The 12,651-nt window shown below is 44.3% G+C and overlaps 1 protein-coding gene across 33 annotated transcripts in view; it reads right to left on the reverse strand.

The window, feature by feature from the left end:
- Window positions 1-4,301: 4,301 nt before the first annotated feature.
- Window positions 4,302-12,651, reverse strand: part of CHEK2 (checkpoint kinase 2) — a 46,837-nt gene continuing 38,487 nt past the window's right edge. For 30 of the 33 annotated variants that reach the window (XM_024111087.3, XM_065568934.1, XM_024111088.3 and 27 more), the window contains 3 exons: window positions 12,483-12,568; window positions 7,666-7,746; window positions 4,302-4,535 (listed from right to left, as the gene is read on the reverse strand). In XM_024111087.3, the coding sequence (XP_023966855.1) occupies window positions 4,440-4,535; window positions 7,666-7,746; window positions 12,483-12,568 (263 nt within the window). In that variant the 3' untranslated portion in view covers window positions 4,302-4,439. Of the gene's footprint in view, window positions 4,536-6,502; window positions 6,589-7,665; window positions 7,747-8,962; window positions 9,184-12,482; window positions 12,569-12,651 lie in introns of all 33 variants that reach the window. The other 3 variants (XR_010592942.1, XR_002889779.3, XR_006174989.2) reach the window with 3 other exon arrangements.

Consider the following 12,651-nt stretch of genomic DNA (forward strand, 5'->3'; position numbering starts at 1 on the left):
ACACCCTTGAGCAATGTAGTTATACTGACCTAATTTCCTGGTTTAGTCCAGGCCTTAGTCTTTCAAAGGAATTATTGTCCAGATGACAAGTCCTTTTTGTAGATTCTCTCTCCACTTTTTTTAATATAATTTGTGAGGCATGAACACAGCAGTGCTTCCGCACCATCATACACTCTAGTATTACCTCTTTCCTCTTACTTGATATTCCTCTTTGTACATCCAATTATCAGGTTTGGGTTTTGAATCACATAACTAACCAAACAAAAGTCCTAGTGTGATGCTATCTATCATGATCAAGGCTAAGATTTTAGCACAGGTATTTTTAACAAAAGTCACAGACAGGATGTGGGCAATAAGTAATAAACCACTGAAGCTGGAGCCCCAGCCCTACCGTCTAGGGATGAAGTTTATGTGCAGGGAAAGTATTCCTGGAACTAGAGGCCCAGAGTTCCAAGGTGAGCCCCCCAACCTAGATCAGATGCATCTGAAATTGGATACTGACGGCTTGTGGGTGACAAAGGGAATGCCTGTGACCACCACTCAGGAATACCTAAACCAGTCAAGGGAGTCAAGCACTATGAGCACCAAGTCCATGCATTTCGTGAAAACCCAAGTGGCTGCTGACAGTCCAAAGGGCAGGACAGTGAACTGGTAATGAGTCTGGTGTACGATAAATCTGAGGAACCTTCTGTGGCCGTGGAAGATGGAGATGTGGAAATAGGGATTTTTGAAGTTGAGGGAGGAAATAGCTGAGGCCAGGAAAACCATGCAGAACCTCACTTTCTTGAGATAATTATTGAGGCAGCACAGATCTAGGATGGGTCAGAGACCCCCTCTGTCTTTCAGGATTAGGAAATAATGGGAGTAAAATCCCTTCCCCTCTCCCATTCTGGGGCACCACATCCACAGTCCTTACCTGAAGGAGGGCTTGTGCCTTGTGGACTAGAAGTTACTTGTGAGAAAGATTCCTGAAGAGGGATGGGGTGGCGGGTGGGAGGAAGAAAACTGAAGGGGGTATCCTTCCTCTGCTGTTCTCAGCACCCAGCATTCCGAGGTGATGTGGGACCACACTGGGCTGAAGTAGGAGAGATGGTCTGAAAACAAAAAGGGGGCGGGATCCAGTGTAGGAATTGATATAACGCCCTTAGGCGTGCCTTCAAAAGTTTTCTTTGGGGTCTCCCAGGTACCTGTGTGAACCCAGTAGTGAGGTTGAAGTGGAGGGGAGTGGTTGCCTGTGCTTGTAACCCCTGCTCTGTTTTTCAAACAGCTCCTGGCAAGGCAGAGGAGCCAAGAAGTGGATTCGCTGTTGAGGCCTGAAATGCCTCCTCAAAGGTTCCAGGGATTAGAGAGCCAGGGATGTGAGGGTAGCTCTGAAGTCCTTCAGACCATGGAGCTTTGAGTCCATCTGCTCCAAGAAGGAGGAGGTGGTACCCTCAAAGGAAAGATCATGGATGGACTGTTGGACCTCAGGTGGCAATCCTGAGGATTGGAGCCAGGAGCATCTACTCATGACCACGGCCAAAGCCATTGTTCTGGCTGCCACATCAGCTGCATCCTGGGCCACTTGGAGGAAGGCTCAGGCTATGGTCTTCCCTTCCCTCTCTCCATCAGGGTAGAAAACTCTTGCCTGGAGTCCTGTGGCATCAAGTCTTTAAACTTTGCCATGAAATCCTAAATGTTGTAATCATACCTCCCAAGCAAGGCTTCTTGGTTGGAAATGCAAAGCTATAACCCAATCTTCCTTCAGAACAGGTCTAGCTTCTTTAAGTCCTTTTGCTTCAGGGTCACACCTAGCTCTCCATATCTGTCCCCCTCATTGGCCACTGTGATCATAAGGGACCGGGAAGGAGGGTGGAAGTACAGGTATTCATACCCCTTGGCAGACACATAGTAGTTTTTCTCTGCCCTTGAGGTGGGGAGGGAGGGAGAGAGAGAGAGGATGGGGTCTGCTATAGGGACCTGATTGGACCCATAACAACCTCAGTGAGGGTTAGGGCCACCTTTGACAGGCCTGCCATGGCCAAAATGTCAATAAGGCTATGTGAGGACTCTAAGAACCTCCTCCTCTAGCCCCAGTTAGAAGCCACCCTTTTTAATAGCTCCTGATGAGCTCTAAAGTTGTCCTGAGGCACCAAGCTGCTTGGTCCCGAGACAGCTTCATCAGGGGAGGAGGAGGAGGAAGAAGCCTGTACTGGTGGGTGGGCCTTCCTCTTTTTCTTCAGCCCCAACTACATAAGCTAGGCCTAAGTCCTACATGTCAGTACCAGGCTCACTACCGGGTCGGTGCCGGATGGTGCAGTGGAGGAGCCCTCCTCTCGGACACCACTGAGTAGGAATAGCTGGATGGTACTTCCGGTACTGGAGTAAAACCCCACGGGGATTCCTGAATGGCCACTGGACCTTCATCGGCCACTCACCTCTGGGCCAGGTGCCATGGGGAGGGCCTGCACCAAGATCCAGTGGAACATAGGATGGGTATTGGCGGTGACCCCTTGGTTGTGTGGTGGGCTCCACCTCCCAACTCTGGGGACTAGTCCTCTTAAGGAGACCATGGGGAAGAGCGGGGAAGTTTTCACTGATGACAGAAGGGCCGTTTTTCCTCTAGTCAGCACCAAAGGGCCCAGTGCCAGGTATCAGCTCGAGGCAATGTTTCCCTTCTGCTCATACTCATCAGAGCTAGTAGTTGTCCCATTGAGGTCGGAGGAACCGGGAAAGTCATCAGGTCCCTGGCAGCTGCAAAGACCTCCAGGGTGGAAGGCTCTGAGATCCCACTCGTTCCATGATGTCTCCCCAGCATTGGAGGATGGTCTCGCTCTGGACTCATCAGCACCTACAGAGAGGAGTCAACGGTGGCACTAGCAGAATGGCCCAACGCAGGTTGTACTCTGCTGTATTCCCCTTGTTTGTCCTTCCTTGGTACCCCCTTTTTGACCCTTATTTCTTGTGTTTCTTTCTTGGTACTGGAGCGAGGGAACAGTACTAAGAAACACAGTGCCTGAGGGGTGCTTTGCACTAAAGCCGAGGTGCTCAGTGCTGAGTCCGACCAGCTTGGCTCTGATGCCGGCCTAAGAGCAGCTTCCATTAGGATAGCTCTTAGTCTAGCCTCCCCGTCCTTTTTTGTACAGGGCTTGTAGTTGCCGAAGATTTGGCAACGCTCTCGTACATGAGCTTCTCCCAGGCACTTCAGACAGCTGGAGTGTGGGTTGCTCACCAGCATAGGCTTGCTACAGGAGGCACAAGGTTTGAAGACCACAGACCGGGGCATGTCCCACCCCAAGGTTGAAAGGAACCCCTCTAAGCTAAGAGAGGGGGTCTAATTATATACATTAAAATATCTACACTATGTACACTACTACTAGAAATTAAAACTGAATATAACTAAACTAGAGAACAACAGGAAAAACCACTGAATGATCACCTTGCAAAAGCAAGATAAGTTGTTCCAGCGACCGTCATGGGTGGTAAGAAGGAACCACGAGGGTGTGGGGCCAGCCGGGCCCCTTATATCGGGGCATGAGCACACAGCACCAGAGGGTGCTATAGCCAGCCCGACGGATACCACTGAAGGAAAAAATCTCTGGTGATGGTGCATGCAGCACACAAACACCTAACGTGAAATGGACATGAGCAAGCACTCAAAGAACTTCTCATTACCTACTTCTCTATATATCATTAAATATTTTATATACTTTTATAATGTCCCTTCTTATTCATCCCCTTTCTAAAGTAAATAATGTATACATTTGTTGAGAAGAAGACAGAACTAGATGCCAACCATATATTGATGGCATCATTTGTTTGTACAGCAGCTGCAAGCATACTAGGCAGTTTACAGAACAGAAAGCCATGGACCCTATCACCCCAGAATTTACCATCTAATTGGTAATGACCTGGAGGGGGGAAGAAGATCAGCTGTTCATCACATGCTCTGGGATCATTTGAATGACCTTGAAGCAAATTCCTATTATGGATTCCCATAGGGCATCTCCTTATGATAAAATGGTGTCAATGGTTGAGAAAGTCCAGCAACATTAGCATGTATATTTCACTTCTGAGCCCTGAGGTAATCCATTAGTGCTGTGAATACCATCTCTGTGCCATTCCAGCAGTATGAAACCAGAATGGCAGAGGTCTAAACTACCAGGGAGGGTCAACTGCTGATGGAGTTGGTCTGCCATCGTCCTCTTGGATAACTTTTCCCCAGAAAGAAGTTTGAGGGCAGGTAGTAGTTTGCTTGGTATTTTACCTTGTACGTATGGGAATCCCCACAAGCTGTTGTCCAATTCAGTGAGTCACTCCCATTCTTACAAAGTTATTTTTATTTATCAATGATTAGTACAGAACAATTATTCCATTATTAAGAGAAAAACATTTCTTATAAAAATCTGTGTAATCCCTAGACAAAAGCAGCAATTCAAGTAAGTTTACTTTCCTTCCCTTCACTTTTTTTCCTGAAATGACGTAGAAGGAACAGCGTGCTTAGAAGAGCCAGATTCCTCTTCCTTTTCATGGGGACGTTTTCTGGTTGTGGTTGGCTAGAAGAAAGAGGCAGGAGCATGACTATGCAAGTCAAAACAGAAATACCTAACACCTTTAATTTTAATATATGTTCAGAATGAAGACAGAGCCCAACTATCATGCCTACTGTGAGTTCAAGATGTTTAAGAAACTCTCCTTGCTGCCTCCCATATGACAACTGAGAGCAAAAACACAATCAACAATGGAAAAAGATTCAGAGTCATCATCATCTGCACTCTCACCATTACCAACCCTTAAAACAATTTATCAAGTTGCCTGTCACTCCACAAAATTGATATGACTAGTTCTCCCTCTTTCTTGATCATCTGTCATTTAGTAAACACACATTTGTTCTAAGTCTTATTTGTCCTGGTTACATCAAAGCCCCCTCGTGTGTCAATTTTTCCTGGACTGACAACAACCAGATGTCAGATTTCAGAGTAGCAGCCGTGACACTCTGAAGGATGATGCACAAAAAATCTGATCAAGGAACTGCAACAAATAATTTCTTTCCGACTTAAACTAAATGTGATAAACAATTTAAGAACATATTAAAAGTTCTGATTACAAACAAGGCATCTGAGCTGGATTTATTTACAGCAAGGATGCAATAATAGCTACCTGTCTTAAGATGGGATGATCCTTACGTTACCCACACAACAGTGGGGACTGGCAATGGCCTCCCCAATCAGCAAGCATATATGATCCTCTAACATCAGACAGCTGCTCTTAATCCCCTCTCTTACTCTCTCCATTCTTTCCCCTCAAAAAAGTAAAATAAAATCAAGCAAGCACCCAGCTCCCCACTCAATCTTGCTCTTATCTTTCTTTGTTACCATCTTCCAGTGACAACCCTGCACACAATCTCGAGCCTTCACTTAATGTCAGTTCTTCCTAGGATATTAAGTATCTGGGTCCCTAAGGCTCTGATACATCAAATATACTCAAGTATATGGTTAATTTTAAGCACATGAATAATCCTACTGAAGTCTACTGGGACTATTTATGCACTTAGAATTAAGCACATACTTAAGTGCTTTGATAAGGCCTAAATACCTACTGGTTCTACCGGTGAAAGGTATAGTAATTGGCAGAGCTAACCAGCATAGTGCTACATAACACTAGCTTGAAATTAAAAGTTTCTGCAGGGTAAATATTCAAAATCAATTTTTACTACTATCAAAGGATTTCTTTCAAATCTCAACTTTTCTGCATATAAAATATGTCATTTTATTCCTACAGTGATGCTGCATGATTGAAATATGACCATTTATATCAATGAAACTGCCACTGTTAGACAATCACAACAGATTTTGTACGACGTATATCTTGTAAGGTGTCAATGGAAAAGTTACGATTTTCCAAATAAGATTATCCTGTTTAAATCCACGTATCATCACTGTATCTGAAGTTATGGACATATATCTCAAATGTGTTTGTTCCTGGGGTAACACCCACAAAGTAGTTTACATCCAGTTTATCCAGCACATCGTGAATGAACTATTCAAGTTTGTTGGCCCATTAAATACACTTAGCTCTCATAATGGGCCACAGAAGAAACTCATTATACCCAGAAAGATCTTCCTGTGGACACCTCAGCACAGATATGGGCAATGGCTGCCCCTGAGAGTCATCAAGCCATGTATGGACAGACGATATGCTCATGTGATTCTGCACTCCATCTTGTGCCAGTAACTTTCCATGAACTGGGCTGTGAGCTTTGTTTGAAACAGAAAATTTCCAGGCACATGGCAAAGGGTAGAAAAGACCCCTAAGATGACTCCGTTTTGCCTCTTTCCTGCTCTGATTCTCTGGACTATGGATTTACAACTAAAAGGAGGATATTGAACAATGGACTGAGGATCTTCCAATTTTTTGGAAGTTACCAGACAGACTTTTCAAGCCAGCTCGTGAGCCTCATGCAGCTCTTTTACAGCTGAAGTGTGGCTCATGGAGCTCCCACACACCCCCATTCTCCACCTACCAGACTGGGGGGAGGGAGGCTCAGGGCTGCTGACCTGCGGCAGGGTGGTAGGGCTAAGAGCTTCTGTCAGAGATGACTGGTGCCTGCTGAGAGTGTGGGGGGGAGGGGCGGAAGGGGTACAGTTTAAAGATTCACACACACACCCAACAGCTTGAGTCATACATCCCAGATTCACTCCCCTCTTACCCTCAGCGGCCCTTCTCTGCAGCTCCATGTGAAGAGACAGCAGCAAACAGCTGGAAGCTGCAGGGCGGGGCCACTGCTTTAGCTCCTCAGGGAGATGCAGCAGCAAAAGCAGCGGCTCTCCCTGTAGCTCCCAGCTTGCCAGCCCCAGGAGCTGCTGTGCAGGGAGGTGACCTGGCAGCACCAGGTGACCTAGCGGGGCCAGCAAATCTTGACAAAAATCGGGGGGGGGTGAGGGGAAGAGGGAGAGAGGCATGTGACCCCAAATATCTCCCCAGGATCAAGGCATCAGGCCTGCAGAGTGTGCCTGCCAAGGCTCGGGGCTTCAGCAGGAGCAGGACCAAAGCCCCAAGTCCTGGCAGGCATCTCCTGCATAGCTGAAGACCCAAGCCCCGGCAGGTCCATCCCGGCTCTCCAACTTCTGAAGATTGTCGTATGCGGCTCGGGCGTTCAGTGAATTTGGCCACCCCTGGTCTAGAACATCACTTCTACAAACCTGATATAAGAACACTGCAATTACTGTATGCATATGATCTATTAACCATTTTAACTCTCTTCTTTTCTTAATAAATCTTTAGATTTTAGTTAAAGGATTGGCAGCGGCGTGATTACTGGGCAAGATCTGAGTTATATATTGACCCGGCTAAGTGCCGATCTCTCCAGACTGGAAGAACCCAATGTTTAATTAAATTAGTTTTCAGTAACCACTCATCAGAGTCCAGTGTCTGGATGGTGAGACAAAGGCCTGAATGCCTCAGGAGACTGCATTTTTAATTTCTTGTTAACCAGTGCAGTGAGACAGTTTATTTTTGCTACGGGCTTGGTATAATCTAACTATATAATAACCACCGGTTTGAGTCTTTCCAATTTTTCCGCAGTTTGTCCTGAATCTGGCACTCTCAGCTGTGACCTACTCAAGGTAACACCTAGCTCAGTGTGTTTTAAATGCAAACTAAAAAACAACAAAGCAAAAAACATACCAGTCTTGATGTCTGTGGTGGATGCATAGAGACTCTTGTTTGTGAGAGTAGCTCTTGAAATGTGCTCTTCATACTTTCATCCTGTGAAGAATTATAAACATTTAGTTACATGGAATGTTTGGAAAAAAATTCTAAGATATGGCTGGTCAGGTGAGTCCTGTGGTTAGGGCATTGCACTACCATGTGATCCTCAAGTTAGGTTCCCAGGACCAGTCTCCCTGGGGCTGGGAATGCTGAAGAGGCTGCACACTTAGTAGTAATTCTTACAAAAGATAGTTAGGAAAGGTATTGAGAGACTCCATTCGACTCTCTTCAGCCTGTGATAGTGGGAGAGGGAATTAAAAGCTTCAATTTGAAGGGAGCTTTCAAAAGTAACATTCTTTATGACGGTCCAGGAAAATATACCAAGTCTTACAATTATTTATATATTTCTGCTATACCATATTTACTGATTCATCATACACCACATACAATTGACTGCGGCACCAAAGAACAATAAAAACAGACACTCTGAAAGCTGCCTGAGATTTTAAGAACTACCATATTAAAGCTTTAAAGGGAAAAAAAAGGGGAATGGAGTAAGCAGGGTCAGTGACAAATGAACAAGGAGAAGGAAGGTTAAAAAAAAGCACGGGGGTTTAACAAGGAGTGGCCATGCATTTTTAGGGATTTTTTTTTTTTTTTTAAGTGTCATTTAGAAGTTGGGAAAGGGGTTGAGAGGCAAAGTCCATACCCTAGAGGCCACTACAGCAAAGGCATGTGGTGTTTGGACAGAGATGCCAGTCAGGATGAAGATATGGAAGCTGCTAATGAATCTACACCATTAAAAGCTTTAAAAATCAAGACTACAAACTCAAGGCCAATGACTTTATAGAGAGCCAATATACAAAAGTCAAGGAACACGCAATACGATCACAGCAGCTCAAATACACTGTTGCATTTTAAACAAGCTGCAATCAATGAGGAAGACAGCCTGCTAAAAGGGAATTACAGTAAACAAGTCTCATAGCTACAAAGGGCACATGATGCCATTGTAAGATGGTCATAGCATAATGGGAAAATACAGTTTTGTACTATGTCTGGCACGGTGGATGCCATGGAAAGAGTGTTGTCAAGAGCGAAGAAAGTTCTTAACCTGACTCAGTGCTTCCAACAAATCCCCTCAACAAGCAAGCCACAAAGAAAACTTGCTTATCACTCACACACACACACACACACACACACACACACACACACACACACACACACACACACACACACACACACAGAGTAATTCAGGGTATAGGATTCTGCCTACCCAATCCCCCACTGGAGACACAATTTGCTCATAGAGAAGTTCCAAAACTGTGAACCATGAAGCATATGGTGGTGGTCTGTGGACAGGCTGATTGGTCACAGGATACTGTTCTCCTGGTTCTCAGCTCCTGCTACAGGTATCCAGGTTCCTCACTGCCTGTAAAAGTAGCTGGAAGCAAGGAGAAGAAGCCAATCTTGTTGCTTCCACTAGGCCAGGGTTTGCTGCAGAAGAGGAAGAGGGGAGGAAAGAGGAACCAGTCAACAGGCAGAGAAAGGAAGGAAATGGCTGGGAAGCACGTGCAATGGAAATGGGGAGACTTGCACAAGTGGAAATGTAGTACGATCAGAAGGTGTGAAAGAAACAGAACTGATGGGAGATTATATTTTAAAAAGCAGCAAAAATAACATGATTAACTTTTCCCAAAAGAGGACAGGGCACTCCCATTAAAAAATAAAAACACATCAAGTAATGTCTTAGTGTTAATTTTCCAGGGAAGCTAGTGCTGTAGCTGCACAGATATACACCTCTACCCCGATATAACGGGACCCGATATAACACGAATTCGGATATAATGCGGTAAAGCAGTGCTCTGTGAGGGCGAGGCTGCGCACTCCAGCAGATCAAAGCAAGTTCGATATAACGCAGTTTCACCTATAACACGGTAAGATTTTTTGGCTCCCGAGGACAGCGTTATATAGGGGTAGAGGTGTACCTTGCAATGGCAAATGGAAAGAGAGGTGGTCCACAGTCATTAATGTGAGGGGTGTTGTCCAACCGGGCAATCTCTCTTACCATGTGATCCAGACCACAAATAAATTTGAGAACCTCTGGTTTGATTCCCGCCTTGTAGTTATGACTCAAACTACTACAAGACAACTCCACAATCATCTGAAAAGCACATATCTGTTAATGAGATGAATTATTCTCTGGATGGAAGTGGGGTCAGACATGCCTCATAGGGCCAGTGGGAAAGGACATGCACACACAGAGTTCATCAGTGTCCAGGGCTACAAGAAAACAAACTGCTCTGGTGATAATACAGGTGTGGACTATACCTTGAATGGAACTGTATGACGTGATCGTGAAACCATGCAACATAAGCTTCGCAAATAACAGACCCAGTATATTCAGAGCAGACCCAGATATTAGGTTAAATATGTGGCTAGTCTTTTGGGAACTCTTCTCTACTCCTTAGGCAAGACTTGAGTCCATCACTTCCAGGAAGACATGCGTTAGCCCACACACGCATACATGGAAATTTCGAAGGACAACATTCTGTGAGGACTGCAACAGTAACTGGCAACACTAGTTCAGCAAAATTGGCTGCACAATCCTCCATAGAATCCTGTGGTCTCTGTACCATCAGAACGAGTAATTTTGGTCAGCTGGTTACTGTATGCATTACAAGAAAGAACAAAATATTATTGCTATTGTCCTATCTTTTCATTCCTCAATGGATCACTGAGTACTCGCTGAGCTAAAACTGGGCTTGCAGTATCATTCAACCAGCTTTGATCATGTAAAATTGTGGCACATATGGGCCTTATTCACATCAAACCAGGATCACCCACCAAAAACTGAAAACAGAATAGGTCACCGTGCACTTTAGGGCAAGATTTTCAGAGACACAAATAGTAGCTAACTGCCATTTGAACGTTTGGAAATTGCTTGCTTAATATCCATTTTGTTAATATTAGTTTCTTGAAACTAGAATACAAAGCCTGATAGAGTCCAGGTAAAAACAGTGGACGCTATAAAACCTATCTTGAATGCTGCTCTTTCTGCTCTAGGTCTTGAGTAGGCCATTGGAGTTTAAAAAAAAAAAAATGGGGGGAGGGGCTAATTTTAGGTTAAACAGGAGAAATATTTCAACACTAGATTGGCGGTCATACTGGTTAAAAAAATGTAGTGTTAAGAAATGAAAATTTGGACAGAGGGATTGAATTATTATTAATAGCTGAAAGTTTCTCAAAGGAGCTAAAAATACTAAGACATTTCAAACTCTTGTGGCCTGATAGACATCATCTGCATATCCGATGCACGCATCCATCGTGCTGCTCCTATCCTAGTTTTTAAAAACAATACTTAGATAATGGCAGAGAGAGTGGAGGGCCATCAGCGCCTCGCTGCACAGTTACAGGAGCTCAAGTGGCTCCTCTGGTTGTGCTCAAGTGGCCTGGCATCAGAACTGAACATTTGGGATGCTGGTCTTCAGAGCAGCCAGGGGTACATCACCTGCAAACAACTCGTATAAGATGGCAGCTAGGTGTGTAAGGAAATATTTTTAAAAATAGGGATTGACTGACATTTGGATTTTGATGGGTGGAGGGTAGAAACCATAGCAGTCCCATCTTAAAGTAAAGTATTCCTGCCCCCTATATTTTTGTCAGATGAAAGAAGCTTTCCCCTGCTAGTTGTGAAGTGAGCCGAGATTAAAATCCTGCATACAAAACTCTGTTTCCAAGTTATCACCAAAGACCTCTGCTGTGATGCAAATGTGTATCGTCTATTAAATGCTGAATAATTTGTCAGATTTCCTTTTGGCCAAAGCATTACTTTTCCAGGGCGACACCCCAGGCCATATCTGTCAGTTCAAGAATGGCTTGGTATTTGTGTCTTGGCAAACCTAGTGTCTAAATTCACGGTCCCATTATGACCATTAACCCAAAGCACCATTTTTCAGCTGTGATATTCTTTTAAACTCTTTTCTGACCTGTGTGTCTGTCAGTTTCACTAAAACTACAGTGTGGCAATCAGAGCCCTCCACAGAGGAGGAATACAACCAGAATTTTAAGAAATTCAACTGACTACACTTTGAAACGTCTCAAATTCTCATCTCGTCTACAATGCCACTCCCACTTATCTTTTATCCCTTGTAATTTATTGCCTCCTTTCCCATTATATCCAGCATCAGTGGTTTTTAAAACCCATCTAGCAGTGTTTACTATAAAATAAACTGCACAGAACTAAAATCTAAAATGTAAATCTGTACCCAGTTAATCCACTCCAGGAGTTTCACGGGTCTGCAGAGGTACAGAATTGTGAGTGAACCCAGAAGAATGCAGAGTAGGAATTTTCCAATTCCAAGCATCATAGTTGGTCTGATGACAATGAAGTCACAAAAGGAACCCCTTCCACACTGTGGACTCCATTCAAGCAAGGATCTGACATGCTGCACGGGTCCTCTAATGATCATAGCGGTTACCCTTCCCCTACCCCACTCCGAACTCTGAGGGGTGGAGCATACTCTCTTGCTGGGCAATTGCTGGCTCACTCCTCTTCAGACATTGGTAATCTCTTGAAAAATCAAACCACTGAACAATTGTTGAATTTTCATTAAGGAGGAGCTATTAAGCCATGAGAGAGACTGTTCTAAGCCACCTTATACAGCTAGTCTAACTAGCCATAATGTTTCTTGTGAAACAAGTCTTATATATATGCCACATGATAACAAATAGGTCATACCCCTCCCAGAATGTTATTGCTGTACTGTACTTTAAATACATGTCCCAACACATACCTGAAGCCAGGGATGTTCTAAGGCTTTTTCCGTTGTAAGACGTTTATTTGGATCCACTACTAACAGCTTCTTCACAAGATCCAAAGCTAAAATAACAAAATAAGATGATTGGCATAAAGCCAATAATCTAATGACTCCATAACTTTAAAATAAATGATCCAATGTGTTT

The sequence above is a fragment of the Chrysemys picta genome, chromosome 15, assembly GCF_011386835.1.
Source record: "Chrysemys picta bellii isolate R12L10 chromosome 15, ASM1138683v2, whole genome shotgun sequence".
In the NCBI taxonomy this organism is placed as follows: domain Eukaryota; kingdom Metazoa; phylum Chordata; order Testudines; family Emydidae; genus Chrysemys; species Chrysemys picta.